General features: G+C 48.0%; 1 protein-coding gene across 2 annotated transcripts in view; it reads left to right on the top strand.

The window, feature by feature from the left end:
- The window catches only part of SVOPL (SVOP like), a 509,809-nt gene that overhangs the window by 440,051 nt on the left and 50,750 nt on the right, over window positions 1-19,008 (top strand). For both annotated transcript variants that reach the window (XM_078672922.1, XM_078672864.1), the window contains exon 15: window positions 9,380-9,493. In XM_078672922.1, the coding sequence (XP_078529048.1) occupies window positions 9,380-9,493 (114 nt within the window). The remainder of the gene's footprint in view (window positions 1-9,379; window positions 9,494-19,008) is intronic.

Below are 19,008 nucleotides of genomic sequence, written 5' to 3'. Positions count from 1 at the left end.
TCTTGACTGATTATTATCTGATTTGATACAGTCTTCAAAGACGTCAACAAACCATTTTAGGAACATTTGAGAAAAGTATTCATAATATACATGCTAACAAAGCATACACATGATAGACAATAAAAGATTTTTAAAAGTATGGGGCATATTCTAAAGGAGCTATCGCCGAGTTATCAGCACTTTATCGCAGCCAAAGTCACGAAAAAATGTATCTCCCCATTTACAAGCAGGTGCTAACAGCCCATATCACCAGTTTACCTGCGATAGCAGCCGCAAAAAACATTGCCACAGATGACCCCAGCAGGTATTGCTAATGAGATGCAGACTAGGTGTTCCCATGCAAAAAAAACACACAACAACACCACGTCACAACATTCTTAACAACCAGCCAGATCATCGATAAGACCACAAAAGGCCATAAGGCGCGTTAGCTGCAGGAAATCAACACCTGCTCCGACCTGGTGTAAAGTCAGAAGACAGCCTGCAGCAGAAAAGGGAGAGCTGGCCAGAGACAAACCTGAAGAAAACAGATGCCATGGAGCCACAGATCATGCAGGCCGGACACCCAAGAGGACCGAAACACCCACCGCCACCACCCCCAGGACCCCTGACCCCTAATGCCCCCCCCCTCCCCTGGACCAACATTGAGGCAGCGCAGACAAAGACAGCGACCTTCAGAAAACACAGCAACCTCACAGACTCAACACCAGAGAATGTCATTGCCCACCACAGGCTCAAAGGGACAACCATCCTCCGTATCCTGACACCCAGTGCCCACAGGCTGATGGTACCAACACAGCGGATAACCAACATCCCACCTCAGACAAAGTTGTTGGCCGTGCTGCACGTGTTGGCCACTGGTACCTTCCAAACAACAACTGCCAGAGTCGGAGGAGTCTCACAGCCAGCCCTATCCAAGTTCCTCACAACGGTCTTGGATGACATCATCAGCTATCTATACTGCCCCCACACTGCGCAGGAAAATCGACTGCACACATGTCCTACTTGTGCCCTCTGGCAACACTGCACATAATAACCGCAACAAAAAGCGCACACATTCCATCAATGTGCAGGCAATAGTGGACCACTGGGGAATCACCACCAACATCGACGCCAACTACCCAGGCAGTTAGAATGATTTGTACATCTTCCGACAGTGCGTCATCAACCAGCGCTACCAGTATGGTACCTACGGAAATGCACTGCTCGTTGCTAAGTACCAAATGAACTCACCACACACCTCAACTCAACAATCATGCAACTCACAACACTGGGAATGCACATGTTACAAACTCACATACAACATGCCAAACCACATGTCCACCCACCAGACATGATAGCACAACCTACTGTGGGAACCTGGGCCAGCCATGCACATAAGCCATCAACGGCAAGGCACCTCAGCGACACAATAGCAGAATGTAGGTAGAGGTGGGAACCAGGCATGTGCAAAGGAGGCAAGTGACACATGAATGAGAAGGTACACAAGGCCAAGTGTGGCGTGGATGTGATGGCCAGACTGCAGTGTGCAGACCACACACATATCCATGTCGACATACATCGCTGGTGCTTGGAGTGTGGTGGACAGTGGACGCAACCATGTCACCCCAGCCAGTGGGGAAGCTCGCGGAAATGTAGCGTGTTACGTCCCCCCTTGAAAGCGTGAGCGGAGTGGGCTGGCCCGGCGCACGCCAGGCCAGTGTAGGGGTGTGAATAAAAAGCACGCAGCTCTGGGAGTGGCTCTCTTCCGGAATGCCCAACGTCTCTGCTATGGCGGCGCCCCTCAGCCCACCATGACGCCGATGCCATCACTGTGAGCAGTGTTGCCTGTGATCCTGTGCACCTGCTGCACCCCGGCTGCTGGGCCCCGAACCCGTCTTGCCCGCCCCGGCGTACCGAGGCCTCACTGCTCACCTGCTGACACCGGCGTGTGTCGAAGAGGGCCCACCACGTGCCGGTGCAAGATCCAAGCCCGAGTGCCGTGACCCTGGCAGCCTGCTCAGACCATCACCGCCTATGCGACACAGGCTCGCAGCACTCCGTTCTCATTGATATACTCCACCGGCATACACAGCGGACTAGTCGTTCACACATTTGGAACTGAGTCTTGATTTTTCAATGACAGAGTACATATCATTGCACGCAAGGAGAGATGTAAGAGGATGATGCGTTTCAGTCAGGAGGAATGAAAGGTTCATCGTTACAGAGGTGATCGAACACTACTGACAACTGCCCAGGTGTCACTAACTCTGTGCATCGCGAGCCAACGACACATGGCTGTGGGCCACTGCTGACCGCTGCCTCCGGCCTACACTGCGGTCGAGTAGGTCACACATTTGGGACTTTGGATCTTGATTTAGCAATGGCAGTGTTCATATAATTGTACCGGCATTATCGCAGACTGCATCCCCTCTCAGCCCCGGTGCCACTAAGTCTGTTCCCCAACATTCTTGAACACTCTCTGGTTGATCTTTGGTGGCGTCCGAGTCTATGGACTGGGGTTGTCTTTATCCTCATGTAGCTGATACCGACGTGCTGGTAATGACGAGGCTGTAGCATTCCACTCCTCAATTTGCCGCTTCCGGATTGTTTCTGCCCTCTGTATCATGCCCTGCAGGACACCTTCCACTGTCCCCCGCAACCCACCGCCACATTCCCCTTGGACATCGAAGAGGGCTCGGTCAGTTCGCGTGGCCCTACCTCAGTGCACCGCAAATCACCGTCCCGTGGCGTTGTGCCTGTGCGGCCGCTGTGCATCCTGGGCCACTAACTGTGCAGCTCAAGTCAGGGACCCTGTCTTCTGAGATATTGGATGGCCTCTGGGACGATGGCATTGGGGTCATCAACACCATGTGTATGTGGCTCTGCGTTGTCCGCTGCCTCCGGCCTCAAATGTGGTCCACCAGGGCTCACACATCAAATCAAGTCCTGACCGTGCCAGATGTCGCATCGCCGTAGAAGGCACACACCACCACCGCCAGGACCACCTCCACCACCAACTGCCAGAGTCGAAACAGTCGTACTGGCAGACTGACGGAGTTACTCAAACCTGTCATGGATGCCTGATACCCTGCTCAGCACTCCAGGTGCCACTAACTCAGTGCACTGCAACCCATGGACCATCACTGATTGAGTTTTGTGCTGTGGGGAGGTTACGCAGCAATGCCACCTCAGGCAGTATGGGAGACCTGGGACTGTGATGAGGAAGATAATGCAGGTGTAACACACCCCACTGCAGCTGCATCAGGTATATCCCGAAGGGACACAATCCTAGACAATTTCTTCACATGAGCGCCCTCAGCTCTAGTGCCCCAACCTCAGTGCACTGCAACTCACAGACACATCTGTGTGCATTTTGGATGACCTCTGTACTTGCTCCGGCTACCTCCATGATGCTCCACAGTTGTCTCTGCTATGCAGGTGTTTTCAGTTACTGTTTTAATGGTGTTCACTATTCAAGTTGTTGCCAGCACCAAAAATTCAGTGAGGGCTGGCTTACACTCACCACACACACATCCATCACAGGCGTCACTGTACATGTGGCCCTGCCAATAAAGGGGCCAGGCGCATGTGCCCGTAGCCAGTTCCACAAACTAAGTGTGTACATGTGGTCATAATGTATGCATTAGGACCCCGGGCCCTACAACATTACATTGTGCTGTGTACAGTAGACAAATACATGTCACCGCAGGCAGCGGGTTAGACCTTAGACATGTAGCTTTGTCGTCACCCACTAAATACGTAAGAGGAGTGGACTGGGCCGTCGTACACAGTTCCATCATGGGTGTGTGAATGATAATAGCGTACCTCTGGGCGTGGTTCAGTACTGGAAATGTGCAAATGCATTTGTCTCTGTCGCAGTGTGGGTCTCCTTTGTGGGGTGTAGGTGGTCCCTGAAGGGAATTAGACACCCGCATATGTGATCTAGTTCGGCTTCCATGGGTTCGGACACCTGGCATTGGAATGTCATGTGTGGCTCGGTGAAGTGTTGGGAGCCAGCCGTGCTGGCGGGTGCTTACTGCGGTGTGGTCTGTGCAGGGGCTGGGTTCTCCTCTATGTAGTGTGGCTGCCCTGGTCCTGGTGGGGGTTTCCTGGGATGTCCATGAGCCGTTGTAGGGCATCGGTGTCGAAGGTGTGGTGGTCCTCTCCAGCATCACTGATAAGGTGCCTGCTCTGCTCTGCTGTAGGTGTTTTGTGCCTCTGCAATGTGAAGGGGCGATGCATGTTGACATTGTGTTGACATGTATGTTGGCGCATTGTTCTTGTTTACATGGAGACTGTATGACAATGTACATTGTGACTGTTTGGGAGGTGCTAGATTTTGATGCAGGACAGTGGACATTTGGACTACATGACGGATGTGAGGTTGTACACGTACATTTCCATCTCACAGTTCCTGCTCTGTTAGATGTAGTTGGCCTGTTCCTGTGCATGTGCGGAGCTAGTTGTGTCCTTTGTTCTGCTGTGTCGGGGTTGCACATTGTACCACATTGTCGTTAATGTGGATGTGCAGTAATTGCTATGTGTGTGTGCTGCAGTGTGCCATGGGGATCAGGGACATGATAAAGGGTAATAGTGGGTGTGCACTGTGCTACACATCGTTGTGCATGTGTGTCATTGTGCCCATCTCCCCTCTGCCCCCCAGTCCCTGGTCGTTATTCACTCTGTTGATGTTGTCAGGTCCTCTCTGGCTGTGTTCGGACTCCCAACTCCTTGCACCGTCTCCACACTGATGTTTGTGGCCACCATTTCCTCAAGCTCCTCCTGTGGCGCAGGACACCCACCTCCTGTCGCTGTTGCTGCCTTCCTGTTTGCAGCGGGTTTGTGCTTGGTTTGGCTTTTCACATCATGCCAGCGCCTCTTGGCCTCCTCCATTGACCACCTCGACAATCCGGCTGCATTCACGTTAGTCTAATTGTGTGTCAGTTGATGGTAGTGTTCTGTCACCTCTGTGACGCTGATCTGGTTTTCCTGCGAACTGCACCCCGTCTTCCTCTCCCCCTTGGCCTTCCCTGACCCTGTTGTTCCTTGCTGGTGGTCTGGGGGCTTGTGGGGTTCACGTTGACCTCTGTACTCTGTCCGGTAGCATTCATGGTGCTACGCACTTTGGATTGTTTTTGGTGTGTTCTTTTAGTAGCTTTTATAGTGCATTTTCCCGCATGACATGTGAGATTTTCAGGCCTGTTGCTGGTTTTCGCTGCTTTTTGTATCGAGATTGGCCTCATCGCAACTTTTTTTGCATTCGTGTTTCACATTTTTGCGGCATCGCGTTGGCTTTATCGCGGAAACTTGATGCATTGTCGTGGGCCTATCGCATGGTACCGCCGTGTTGTGAATACTTAGTTAACACGACGTTATTTTCACACAATAGACTGCGATATGAAGAGTTGCGTAAAGCTAATTTTGCTGAAATTATCACACGTTCTTGAGAATATCCCCATAAGAGTTTTATTTGTGAATTCTTTTATCAAATTCCTGTGTTAGATATTTTGTCGACTTTGAAGCCTGTATCAAAACAAAGATCACATATTATGTTATATCTTCCTAAGTTTTTACTTACTTGTAAAGTACAGAGCAATTTCTGGTAAAATTAAATGTTGGGGAGAAGTAAGCTGTTCAGGATCAATTAGTGCTTCTCTCTGCAATGTCCTACAACAATCCTTGTTTTATTATGGTATTCAAGGGAGAGGGCAGGAGTAAGTGGAGGTTGGGGGACTGAATATTCCAAAGCTCACAGGAATTGAACCAACTGGTGGACAGAGAAGTAAAGCACAGAGTGGCAGGGAAGGTGACTAGAGGACAAAGGCAGAAAAAATATCCATAAAGGCAGGCAAAGGAAAATGTTTAGGAAATGTCATTGAAAGAACAAAATGCAGGGATAGCTTTGTAAAGCCTTGGTGGGGAGAAAATGTGTAGAAGACAACCAGAAAATGCTGCATTTTTTATTCAAAATGTTTGTTTGGTATTCACAGCAGAATGGATCTGTTAGGTGGGCACAGATGACAGGCAGAAGAACAATTGGAAGGGAGGACGTGGATGAGAATGCAAAGTCCAGAAGTAGCTTTTGTAGCTTAATGTAGAGAAGACAGTGGGATCAGGTGGAGATACATCCTAGGAAACAGTGGGATCAGGCAGAGATACCTCCTAGGAGACAGTGGGATCAGGCGAAGATACATCCTAGGGGACAGTGGGTTCAGGTGGAGATACATCCTAGAAGACAGTGGGATAAGGCCGAGATACATCCTAGGTGACAGTGGGCTCAGTCGGAGATACATCCTAGTAGACAGTGGGATCAGGTGGAGATGCATCCTAGGAGACAGTGGGATCAGGCGGAGATGCATCCTATGAGACAGTGGGATCAGGTGGAGATACATCCTTGGAGACAGTGGGATCAGGCACCGTTACATCCTAGGAGACAGTGGGATCAGGCAGAGATACGTCCTCGGAGACAGTGGGATCAGGCGAAGATGCATCCTAGGAGACAGTTGGATCAGAGAAAGATACATCCTAGGAGACGGTGGGATCAGGCGAAGATACATCCTAGGAGACAGTGGGATCATGCAAAGATACATCCTAGGAGATGGTGGGAGCAGGCGGAGATACATTCAAAGAGACAGTGAAATCAGGCAGAGATACATCCTAGGAGACCGTGGGATCAGGCAAAGATTAGTCCTAGGAGACGGTGGGAGCAGGTGGAGATACATTTAAAGAGACAGTGGGATCAGGCAGAGATGCATCCTAGGAGACAGTGGGATCAGGCAGAGATGCATCCTAGGAGGCAGTGGGTTCAGGCAAAGATACGTCCTAGGAGACAGTTGGATCAGGTGGAGATACATCCTATAAGACAGTGGGATCAGGTGGAGATACATCCTTGGAGACAGTGGGATTAGGCAAAGATACATCCTAGGAGACAGTGGGATCAGGCAGAGATACATCCAAAGAGACAGTGGGATCAGTCAGAGATACATCCTAGGATTGTAGCGGACTGTACAAAAGATGGTTACAGTATTAATTACTACTGTGTTCCAATACTTAGCAAAGGGAAAATAGTTTCTGAAGGACTAGGAAAAGGTGGATGTAACACAAGTTGATCAGAGGTGAGTCAGGTGAAGGCAGCCAACTACAAGTCAGAAGACTTGACATCAGTGATAGAACATAATGGACTCACTTATAATGGACAGAATTATGTAATGTAGAGCATAGCTTTGGAGGTAAGATATGTCGACGATGGCATTTTCATTTCAATCCACAGAGAAGACTTTTAAAAATGGAAGGGGCATATCAACAAGGGCCTTTTCTCCGCTTTTTTGGCTTTAAAAGCCAAAAAAGCGGAGATAATCTTATCGCCCTATTTGCAAGCCGTTGCTAAAATGCATTAGCGCATGTTAGCAGCCGTTTTGCCGACGCCTCTCTTTACAACTCTAATGAGATGCAAAGTGGGCGTCACTGGACGTACCCCTGATGGACTACCTTGTAAATTATCGCGAAATGCACATTGCGATATTTACAAGGTGGCCCTCAGGATTTTAGCAGACGTTAGTTTTGGGCGAAAACCCCGTTTTTCGCCAAAAACGAGCGTCTGCTAAAATCCTGACTTACCTATTAACAACATAGGGGTGGATTATGCTGATACGACCACAGGGTCATATTAGCAAGGTTATCGCTGTTTTCCAGGGAACATTGCTGGAAAACCAGTGATGTTCCGTGGAAAACACCGCCATCACAGGAATAATTATTGCCATTGCGCTATGGGTTGTTGATACAGCGCTTGCATGGCGATAATTTCCTGCGATAAAAAATCTATCGCAAAGCGCGGCCAGCGATAATTATCGCTGGCTGCTGATAATATGCCCCGAAGGCATCTTTGGAATGGCAGCCAGGTTGGGAAATTGGGTTGGAATCTTACCCAGGAAATAGAGAATGTGTTAGTGCGTGGAGACCATTCTGAAGAACTGGAGACATGTTCGCAGCTTGATATTCGTCAAGACGTTTTTCTACCATTGATTTTAGGTTCCATAGGGATTGGACCCATGATATGTAATTATGGTAAGTTGGAAGAGTGGTATAGAGAGTGGTGTTATTCAGACCATCAGACCATCAGAGAATAGCCTGATTTAGGATGCAACATATTATTACTATTTTTATATGTCCATGCTTGTTGAGTGCAGACTAGTCCTAATGGGTGTCAGTGCACTGTACAAGGAGGTGGGTAGTGGTAAAGGGTGGTAAGGGTAGTTTTAGGGTTTGGTGTGGGTAGTGCTAAAGGGTGTTAATGGTAATTTTAACATTATGGGGTGGTTAGGGTATTTTAGGGCTTATTGGTGGTAGTGATAAAGGGCGGCAAAGGTAATTTTAGGGTTTTATGTGTGGGAAGTGGCAAAGGGTGGTAAGTGTAATTTTATGGATTGGGGTAAGGGTAAATTTAGGGTTTAGGAATAGTAAGGGGTATATAGACATATATATGTGTGTGCGTATGTGTGTGTGTTTGGGGGGGGGGGGGGAGTTCACTTAACTCATAATACTTACCATGCATGTTAAAGGCATCTGGCTGTCCCCTTTTTTTCACTGTTAGTGAAAGAAAAATGAAGAATTGTTTCCATGATTGTGGTGGTGCCGCTTTATTCCTGCCATGGAAGAGAGAAGTTGCATGTGTTTGTTTGTTAACCTCTTGGACTTATGAGCCACGGCGCTCCGGTGCTCATGACGAGCTGAGCTTGTCATGACCGCGCCCGTTAGATGGAACGCTCGCACGCTGATTCCCATGCTGTGCTGAACGTTCCATTGGAACGGGCGCGAGCACCTGAGTGCCGTGGCTCATGACGAGCTGACCTCTAGGCGCTGGGGGCCGTCTGGAAGATTAAGCAAGCTATTGCCCAGAGTCACATGGTGCTGGGCTAATCTGCCGCCGGTGCCGGGGATCGAACCGTGATCCCCAGATTCCAGCGTCAGTCGCCCTGGCCGTGGCACCACACCTCTCCCACTGCAATAGAGTAGGAGTTTATAAGGAGTACGTGATAAAGGTCTAGGATTTACTAGTGTCTGGTTGTTGTTTGAGCAAGGATGAAAGTACATTAGGAAACCTAGCTGTCTTTCACATTGGAATCCAAAAACACCTCTAGTCCCTTTGAGAGTCCTGTCTGACAAGAGGCCCTTCTCTTTTCCAGTACAGAACATGACTTACCATGAAGAAGGGTATTTTTTGCACCTGGTTAAAGTGTAGTTGATGCTGGACTCATGCAGATGATGGTCAAAGAGAATGTTTTGGTAAAATCCATATGGAAGTCAAATATAAATTGCTGATCAGTGTACAGGACAACACATACAGTGCAATAAACATGGGGACCATCCAAGGAACTCATGTGTTTTCTCTAATTTGCAGGTGTTGATGAGCACATCTGTAGTTGGAGCCCTCTGCTTGTTCGCCACCGTCTGTGTAGTCTGCGCCCTCTCGGCATTCTGCTTGCCTATAGAGACAAAGGGAAGAGCACTCCAGGTAAGGGCTTGTGACAATGGGAGGCGTTGCTAATGTGTGGCAAGAAGTGAATCGACCAAAGTTGTGGCAGTGTAGTGGCCAGCTAGCCTGTAAAAGGGGCGGCAGCCCATTCAGCATTTTCACAGAATGCCGCTATGTTATATCAACATCCTTAACCGTATAGTTGAACCGTTCTGTAAATAACCAATTGTAGTTCATTTTATTTCCATTTAAAATGTTTAAGATTAGACATGACCACTACTTGGAGACTGTGCTGTACATGAAGTTTCCTTCTACAACTATTAAGCAATAAAAGGGACAATCTTAAAAAAGAAAAAAAACTGCAGTTTCCCTCAAGGTGGAAGAAATAAGCGGATAATCCTTTTATTCTTCCCCTGTGCCCACCACCTGTTGTTTTATTATGCTTTCTCACTGTCTTCTGTTACACTTATAACGCCTGGTTCAGCTTGCCACACTCTCACCATGGCCCCCCTGTGATGTTCACACATCCGCCACTGTACTCGTTGGCTGCTTCCCTGACTCCCAGAATTGTGAGTTTCTTACCTACCTTATTTTACATCCACATTCCCGCCCTTTCTTCATGTTGTTCTCCTGCCCGCTCCACATTCCTTACCCAAACCCCATTCCAATATGCTACTCAAATTTTCTCTCATTAAACTACAACCACAGCCACTTAATGTGCTTTTATGAACCCCACCATCTTTTTTGATGACAATCATATCTCCTATCATACAATTCCAACATTTCTTCAGTGATCTTACGTGTATCTGCAATTCTGCTTCCACTTCCCCTTCATTACTTCTACTGTGCTACTTTAGTAGAACTTCCATTATATTACTTCCACTGTCAATGTTATCTCACTGGTTTTAGTCTTCCGTCCTCATGATACTTCTGTTGTACCCTCGTCCTACTGACGCCCAAACCCACCATGCCACTGACCCATGCTGGTGATGTATTGCAACATCCTGCTGTTCTGACACCTCCACACCTGAACTCACGCGGCTCCGTCCAGGGCATCCATCCTTCCTTGCTGATACTTGTCCCATCACCACCTAACTATTATTTCATCGTCCTTCTTGTTTGTTAGTGCTACTAAGTTTATTATGTTAGCCCCCATGCCCTTTAACCGTTGTGCTGACATACCTTTTTTAATAATACGATTATACTATTACTTTTCGTGTTCATGCAAGACAATGGCCTGCTAGTATGGATTTATTATTATTTAGAAGCTGGTATCTGTATGTCCTCTCTTAAGGATTGCGGGCTTTATGACACTGACCTTGTCCTGAACAAACCTACAGTGAAAGGATACTGTCCCCTTTTCCTTTCTTTTTCTTCCCACCTTCCTTTACCCATAGTCGTAAAGTCTATCCTCCCTTGATCTACTCCCACACTATCCCCAGTCGCTCCACTTCATTTCTTCTTGCGCCTCTCCCACTCGAACATCTACTGCTCTTCTCCTGGTATAGACACTGCCCGGTGCAGTGCTCCAGTCCCTGTGCTACTGATACTCCTCAATCAGTTGTGCTTTTCCTTCTCTTTCTTCCAGCACCCTACACCCTCTAGTCGTGTCCTTCTGGAGCTCATGAGTTGTATCTGTACTGCTCTTACATCAATGTCACACCACAATATTGCACTGGTGTACGCTGGGGATGAAATGGAGTGGTGGAGACCAGAGATATGTATCCAAACGTCTTCATTAGTCACAAGAGGTTACATTTTAGAGATTTGTTTAGAAAGATTTTGCTGGTCTCTTCCAAACAATAAAGAGAGCACTTTTGGGAAAGTTGGGGGCCGATTCACAGAACTAATCTGAGATAAAATCCTAAACATACTACTTTTGGTGTATACAGAAGGCATTTAGTAGTAGTAAAGTTAGTACTCCTAACTTTAATACTACTAAATGCCTTTTGAGAATACCGAAAGTCGTAAATTTAGGATTTTGTCTCAGTTTAGTAGTAGTAAAGTTAGGAGTCCTAACTTTACTACTACTAAATGCCTTCTGTGAATACCAAAAGTAGTAAGTTTAGGATTTTATCTCAGATTAGTTCTGTGAATCGGCCCCTTGAATAGTAATCATCCCCTCATCCACATCACACCTCTCACAATATGAGACCACTGGGCCCAGGGGATGGCACCCCATTTTCTTTTTAGTATTATCAAGAAAGATTTCACCCTTTTCTATCCTCGTAGAATTGTCAGTCTTGCTCCTTTCATTTTTTCTCCTTTCCCCAAAACTGTGGGGCAGGTGTAGAGTTTGGTGAAAGCTGGGCATGTCCAAAAGTGTTGCACATGTCCCATCTGCCGAACTCACGGCTCCCATGCTTCATTCAGATCTGGGGCAAGTGCCAGGTTTAAACCAGCAGAGCCTACTCTTATGTAAGCCTGTGACCTGGTGGCTCATCTGCCACTGGGGTGCCGGGTCATCCTGAAGGTCGGCTCGCAGTTTGGGGGGGCGACCGTCAATCTTTATTCCTGCCCATAGTCACCATGTAGAAATGTAAAATAGCAGGGAAAATGAATAATGCCCTCCACGTGCAGGGAGAAACCCCCTGGCACGTTGTCCCATTACTTTGCATTGTGAAAACAAACTCTCCCTTTGGGAATTCATTTATTAAATAAAATCATTTTTCCAAGCAGACGCTTCAAACATGACTTCCACTTGGCCTACCTTCAGTGTGGTGAAGGGAGCAGCTGGAGTGGCAGGTCCCTTTACAGGGTAGAGATACCCATCAGGGAAGTTTGCCCATAGGGCAGGCGGTCTCCTCCAGGGTGACGGAAGTGACATCTGTCACCCTGGAGGGGCGAGTTGGCGCCAGGGTCTAAATGACCCTCTGTGTCTCTTCTGTCCTTGTCATCTTGCTTGTACTTCTGAGTAAATCAAAGCTGGTAAGATTTTTCACTTTTTATGTGTGATGATGTATTTTAAAACTTGTTTCTTAGTCTGGTTTTAAAGAGAACACAGGGACACAGAGAGGTTCCTTGGCCCATCCGACCCTGTGATTTAGCTGGGGAAGCATTGCCTCAACTGCTGAGTACAGCATAGCAGAAACAGGTAGTTCTACCTAGTGCTCACCTATTGCTAAAGTAGCCAGTCAGGCAAAGGCAGTGAGCTGGGTATCCGAGTTCCAGAAAAGGATAGACATGGGCATCTGAACTGCCTGAACTAACATGGCAGATCTTGCAAAGCTAGGTTTAGGTCCTCTCAGCTTCAACTTGTGATTGTCTGTGGTCATTACCAACAGTCGCAAGGAAAACCATAGTCACCAGGAAGGATACTTGATTGAAAGCTTGCAAACTAGGGCCCAGATTTACAAAGATGTCACGCAATCTCCGCAGCAAGATAAGTTGCTGCACTGCGTTGCGTGAAATGGAGAGAGCTGAACAGCGCCATATTTCCTCTGCTCTCTCCCTGCACTGGTGCACTTTTGGCTGCCATGAGCCAACACAAACACCCTTGAGCCACAGTGCAAGGGTGTCTGTGTGGTGGATAGCATAGATATTTTGCTAGAAAGGGCCCCTTCTGGGTTAAATCATATGTGTTAAGGCATTTCCCGCTTTGTACCAGGCAGCACTCATGCAAAGTGGGAAAAATGAGGCGAAATTAACACATTTCTCCTTGTTACGCCTGCCTCGAGGAGATGCAGAATTGTGGTGCAAATCCCTGTCAACAATTCTTTGTAGATAAGGAATTGTGTAAGAACCCATGCCCACTTGATGCAAAGTAACGCAAGGCAGCTTTACGTTCCATTGGGTTTCAGTACAACACATATCACAATTTGCCTTGGATTGTAAATTCCACCACAATAGTTTGCATCAAGTTTGCGTTAAAAATAGAACACAAACCTGATGCAAAGTGTTTTTAAATCTGGGCCTAGATGCACTCAGAATGCACTCATGAAGGACCTACATGCTCTGGGTGCCTTATTCAAAGAAGAGCCTGGTCACAGGTCATCACCTTATAGTTCACTCCAAAGGGATGCTTTCATTGATCAGTTATCTGCAGCTTTCCACTAGCTGGTTTACGCTGTATGATAGTTTGATACAGCAGGTAGTGGAATCCATTTTTCTTGTTCAGTTCTTTTGTGCTATTGATTTATGCCAGTACAAAGATGTCCAACGTGGGCACAGTTCTTGAACGAAGAACCACATTATGTCCAGGATAATGGTGCGAGGCAGATAGTGAAGATTCAGAGTCTGTTCAATATTGTTCTCAGTCAGAAGCCATCAGGAGGATTTAGATCAATCATTGACCTGAAAAATGTCAAAAAACGAAGTCCAACGCGATTCTTTATTGATTCATATATCAAAGTCTGTAACATATTGAGAAAACAATCAAGATGTACCCCTTTGTGTGGGGATATTGCACAATCTGTTTTCACCAAATAATTTTTTTATTGTATTCAAAATTTGATATCCATTATTGAGGAAAATATTTGTATTTCCATAGTTAAATATTAAATAAAATGTATTCATAGGAATTTAAACATTCTGTAATTTCATTGATTAGCAGATAGTGCATTTCAGTCATTTTCTTCTTTATCATGAACAACATGCATAGCCAATTTCATCAACTCTATAAAAAGGTGTTCATTGTTATTTCTGGTACATAATACAACCATTCTTTGCCCCCTGTGGAATCTTTGAAATGGTCCTGCTGAGCTTCAGGCTCGAGCTGCTCTTTCAGCGTCTCACTTCCCTTTACAGTGTGTACACCTGGCATTTTCCCATCATGCCTTTATTTAGAACTTAAGAGTCCTATCCTCTGCAGTCATGTCAGGGTTCAACTGGAATTCAGGCCAGGAACTCCAGTGCTAACCCGACACTTTCCTCTTTCAGTCAAATAAGATATTTCGGGCCATATTTATCAAATAGCAATGCTGCGCAGCAAGTCACCTTCCTGCACTGCATTATGGGGAAAGTGCAGGAATGCACCAAATTTACCACAATACCGAGCAATCCTTCCTTTTTCCAGTGCTGGCGCACAATGTGCTGCCCGGCGCCAACGCAGGCACCCTTGATTATTTTTGTGCAGGAAGGGGCATCTTCATTCACAAAACAATCCCCTGAGGTTTTTGCAGAATGAAGCACAGGTATAAAGAAACATTCACGGGGATAAATGAAGGTATTACTCCTCGCTACACTCCCCTTGGGAAGGCATATCATTTTAGCCCATTCCCAGGTCTAGCAGTAATGGTATATCTGGGTATGCAGCAGAGTTCATGGGTGTTGCGTGGGAACACCCACGTGACGCCCTGGGAACGCCTCCATGGGGCAGAGTAATGCAACGCAGCAATTTGCACTGCGTTACTCCAGATGTATCAAGCTACTCAGGGCCTTTCGAGGCTTGATAAATCACATTTCAAGGGTTGCGTCGCTTTGGCACCATGCAGCATGGTGCAAAAGCAACTCAACCCTTGATAAACATGGCCCCTAATGAATTTGATTATCTGAAGTGACTGTTCAAGGGGAAAAATGGGAATGGAGCTAGAGAGAAAAGAACACTCCCTAATTGCCTCGGCTCGCTGAGTATAACTGATGAAAGGCATATGACAAGGTACCTCAGCCTGCAATTGACTAGCTGGTAACCCTCGTCATCCTATAAAACAAGAGGTAATAAATCTAGGTATACTGCCGTGCAACAGGATACTGGGCCCGATTCACAGAACTAACTTAAGACAAAATCCTAAACTTGCTACTTTTGATATTCACAGAATATAGGATTTTGTCTTAAGTTTGTCTTAAGACAGACTTACAGACTTAAGACAAACTTAAGACAAAATCCTAACTTAAGTCTGCCTTGAGTTTGTCTTAAGGCAAACTTAAGACAAAATCCTAACTTCTGTGAATACCAAAAGTAGTAAGTTTAGGATTTTGTCTTAAGTTAGTTCTGTGAATCGGCCCCACTGTGTCTTGTGAGCAATAGTAGAATGGCTTATCAGGGGATGGAAGATGAGAGGCCGTGACTAGCCCACAGACAATCAGCATACAGGTACTAAATATGAATGTCCGTCGCCAACAGTAGGGATGCCAGGATGACTTGGAGTGTTTGAAGTTGGAACAGGAATTCCAGAATGGTGGAAAACAAAGCTCAGTATCTCTGGAGGAAAAGAATTAACCTGAGTTGCCCTAACCACCTGAGGGAACCAAAGTGGTACAAAACAATCAATCAATCAAAAGCATTTATAAAGCGCACTACTCACCCAGAGGGTCTCAAGGCGCTAGGGAAGGGGGGTCCGCTACTGCTCGAACAGCCAGGTCTTGAGTTGCTTCCTGAAGGCGAGGTGGTCCTGGGTCAGGCGGAGGTGGGTCGGGAGGGAGTTCCATGTCTTGGCGGCGAGGTAGGAGAAGGACCGTCCCCCTGTGGTGGCTCTTCGGATGCGGGGGACGGCGGCGAGGGCGTGGCCGGTCGATCGAAGCTGGCGTTTGGGAGCGTAGAAGTTGAGGCGGCTGTTGAGGTATCCTGGGCCTTGGTTGTGTAGGGCTTTGTGTGCGTGGGTGAGGAGACGGAAGGTGATTCTCTTGTTGACCGGGAGCCAGTGCAGGTCTCTCAGGTGTCCGGAGATGTGGCTGCGACGGGGGATGTCCAGGATGAGTCGTGCTGAGGCGTTCTGGATCCGCTGGAGTCTCTTCTGGAGTTTGGCGGTGGTTCCGGCGTAGAGGGAGTTGCCGTAGTCCAACCAGCTAGTGAGGAGGGCCTGGGTGACCGTCTTCCTGGTCTCGGTGGGGATCCATCGGAAGATCTTACGTAGCATGCGCAGGATGTTGAAGCATGACGAGGAGACGGTGTTGACTTGTCTGGTCATGGAGAGGGAGGAGTCCAGGATGAAGCCCAGGTTGCGTGCGTGGTCTGTTGGTTTGGGTGCGCTGCCTAGGGCGGGGGGCCACCAGGAGTCGTCCCAGGCGGAGGGTGAAGGTCCCAGGATGAGGACTTCCGTCTTGTCCGAGTTCAGTTTCAGGCGGCTGTTCTTCATCCATTCGGCTACCTCTTTCATCCCCTCGTGTAGGTTGGCTCTGGCGGTGGCGGGGTCGTTGGTGAGGGAGAGGATCAGCTGGGTGTCGTCGGCGTAGGAGATGATGTTGAGGTTGTGCTGGCGTGCGATGTCTGCGAGGGGGCTCATGTAGACGTTGAAGAGGGTTGGGCTGAGCGAGGAGCCTTGAGGGACGCCGCAGATGACTTCGGTGGCTTCTGATCTGAACGGGGGGAGGCGAACTCTCTGTGTCCTTCCGGCGAGGAAGGAGATGATCCACTACCGTGCCTTCTCCTGGATTCCGACGTTGCTGAGGCGCTGCACTAGGGTGCGGTGACAGACAGTGTCGAAGGCCGCGGAGAGGTCTAGGAGGATGAGGGCTGCTGTTTCTCCGTTGTCAAGCAGGGCTCGGATGTCATCGGTGGCTGCGATCAGGGCGGTCTCGGTGCTGTGGTTGGCCCGGAAGCCAGACTGCGAGAGGTCGAGGGATCCGTTCGTCTCGAGGAAGGCGGCCAGCTGTTTGTTGACGGTCTTCTCGATGACTTTTGCAGGGAACGGGAGCAGCGAGATGGGGCGGTAGTTCTTGAGGTCGGTGGGGTCGGCTGATGGCTTCTTGAGTAGAGCGCTGAGTTCAGCGTGCTTCCAGCTCTCCGGGAAGGTGGCGGTGTCGAAGGAGGTGTTGATTAAGCATGGGCGTAAAATCCGCTCCGCTCGCGGATTTTTCGGATTTTCGGCAAATTCGCAATCCGCGAACGCTCGCGAATTTGTCGAAAATCCGTGAATCCGCTCGCGGCGGATTTTTTGCTTGGTTGCGGCGCGCGGCGTGGTGCACGGCGTTCACTTTCCGCCATTTTAGCGTTTGCCGAGTTGTTTTTCTTTGCGAGTGACGCGCCATTTTAGATCTTGCTGCGTGTTCCCGCGGGAGTTTGTCGCCCGCGAATACGTACTCGCGGCTTGCCACCTTGCACAGCACACCTCGCGAGAGTTCGCAATTGCGAACACGTAGTTGCGGCGGAAAGGAACAATCTCGCACTTGCGAAATAGAGATTTTGCAATTTCGCACAAGAAAATCACCAGCAAACAGGATAAACCTTCAGAAAATTATGATTTTTATCAGAATCACTCCTCAGGTTGACATTTGCATGGCCTTTTTTTTTGCAAGGAGTCCATTTTGGGGGGGGGGGGAGGAAGGAAGTGCCCCACAGTCTCCAACTTCCTGTTCCTGTCCAGCAGGCTCCTCCCAGTGCTTTGTCCATCTCCTGGTCACTTTCATTTGGATCTGGAGCTGGAAGGATTACTTTTTGTGGGTGCTGCTGGATATTTGGATTTGAGGCCTTTTTGACTGTCTTTGGATCACTTTTGGATTAGAAATCAACTTTCACAAGTAAGTTTGTTTGGGGCATTACAGTTGCTGCAAGTACAATTTTGGAACTTTTTCAGAAAATTAAATAAATTATATTGTGGGTAGCCACAGTATCCAGTAGGACCAGGGTTGGTTATGGGTGCATGATACAACTGTTTTGTTGAATTTAAACACCATTGAGGCCATGGATGGGCTGGGATTGTGCAGATTTTATTGTTTTTTGTAGTTTTTTTGGGCCTGCTGGTGTGGCCCTTTGCCCAGGGGTGGTGAGTGTTGCATGGGCCTAGTCTTTCTGTGGGGTGTCTTCTTGAATTTAAACATAATTGAGGCCATGGATGGGCTGGGATTGTGCTTATTTTATTGTTTTTTGTCGTTTTTGGGGGGCTGCTGGTGTGGCCTTTTGCTTGCCCAGGGGTGGTGGTGGTGCATGGACTGAGTGTGCCTGTGGTGTGGTCTCACTCTCTTTGATGTAAACATCATGGATGGCATTGGATTGTGGTGATTTCTGGCTGTTTTTCTGTTTTTTGGGGGTGTACTGTTGATGTGGACTGGCCATGTGGGTGGTGGTGGTGGCCATCTTGAGTGCTGGCTGGTACAGGCAACATGTGCTTGGGGTGTAAGGGGGCCATTTTGAGGAGAGGCAGTGTCTGAGGCCTGCACTTATTTTGCCTACTTTTCATCCCTTATGCCCAGGGGTAGTGAGTGTTGCATGGGCCTAGTGTTTCTGAGGGGTGTCTTCTTGAATTTAAACACCATTGAGGCCATGGATGGGCTGGGATTGTGCAGATTTTATTGTTTTTTGTAGTTTTTTTGGGCCTGCTGGTGTGGCCCTTTGCCCAGGGGTGGTGAGTGTTGCATGGGCCTAGTCTTTCTGTGGGGTGTCTTCTTGAATTTAAACATAATTGAGGCCATGGATGGGCTGGGATTGTGCTTATTTTATTGTTTTTTGTCGTTTTTGGGGGGCTGCTGGTGTGGCCTTTTGCTTGCCCAGGGGTGGTGGTGGTGCATGGACTGAGTGTGCCTGTGGTGTGGTCTCACTCTCTTTGATGTAAACATCATGGATGGCATTGGATTGTGGTGATTTCTGGCTGTTTTTCTGTTTTTTGGGGGTGTACTGTTGATGTGGACTGGCCATGTGGGTGGTGGTGGTGGCCATCTTGAGTGCTGGCTGGTACAGGCAA

Source organism: Lissotriton helveticus, chromosome 1_1 (assembly GCF_964261635.1).
Source record: "Lissotriton helveticus chromosome 1_1, aLisHel1.1, whole genome shotgun sequence".
Lineage (NCBI taxonomy): Eukaryota > Metazoa > Chordata > Amphibia > Caudata > Salamandridae > Lissotriton > Lissotriton helveticus.
This window is presented reverse-complemented; position numbering and strand designations above follow the sequence as displayed.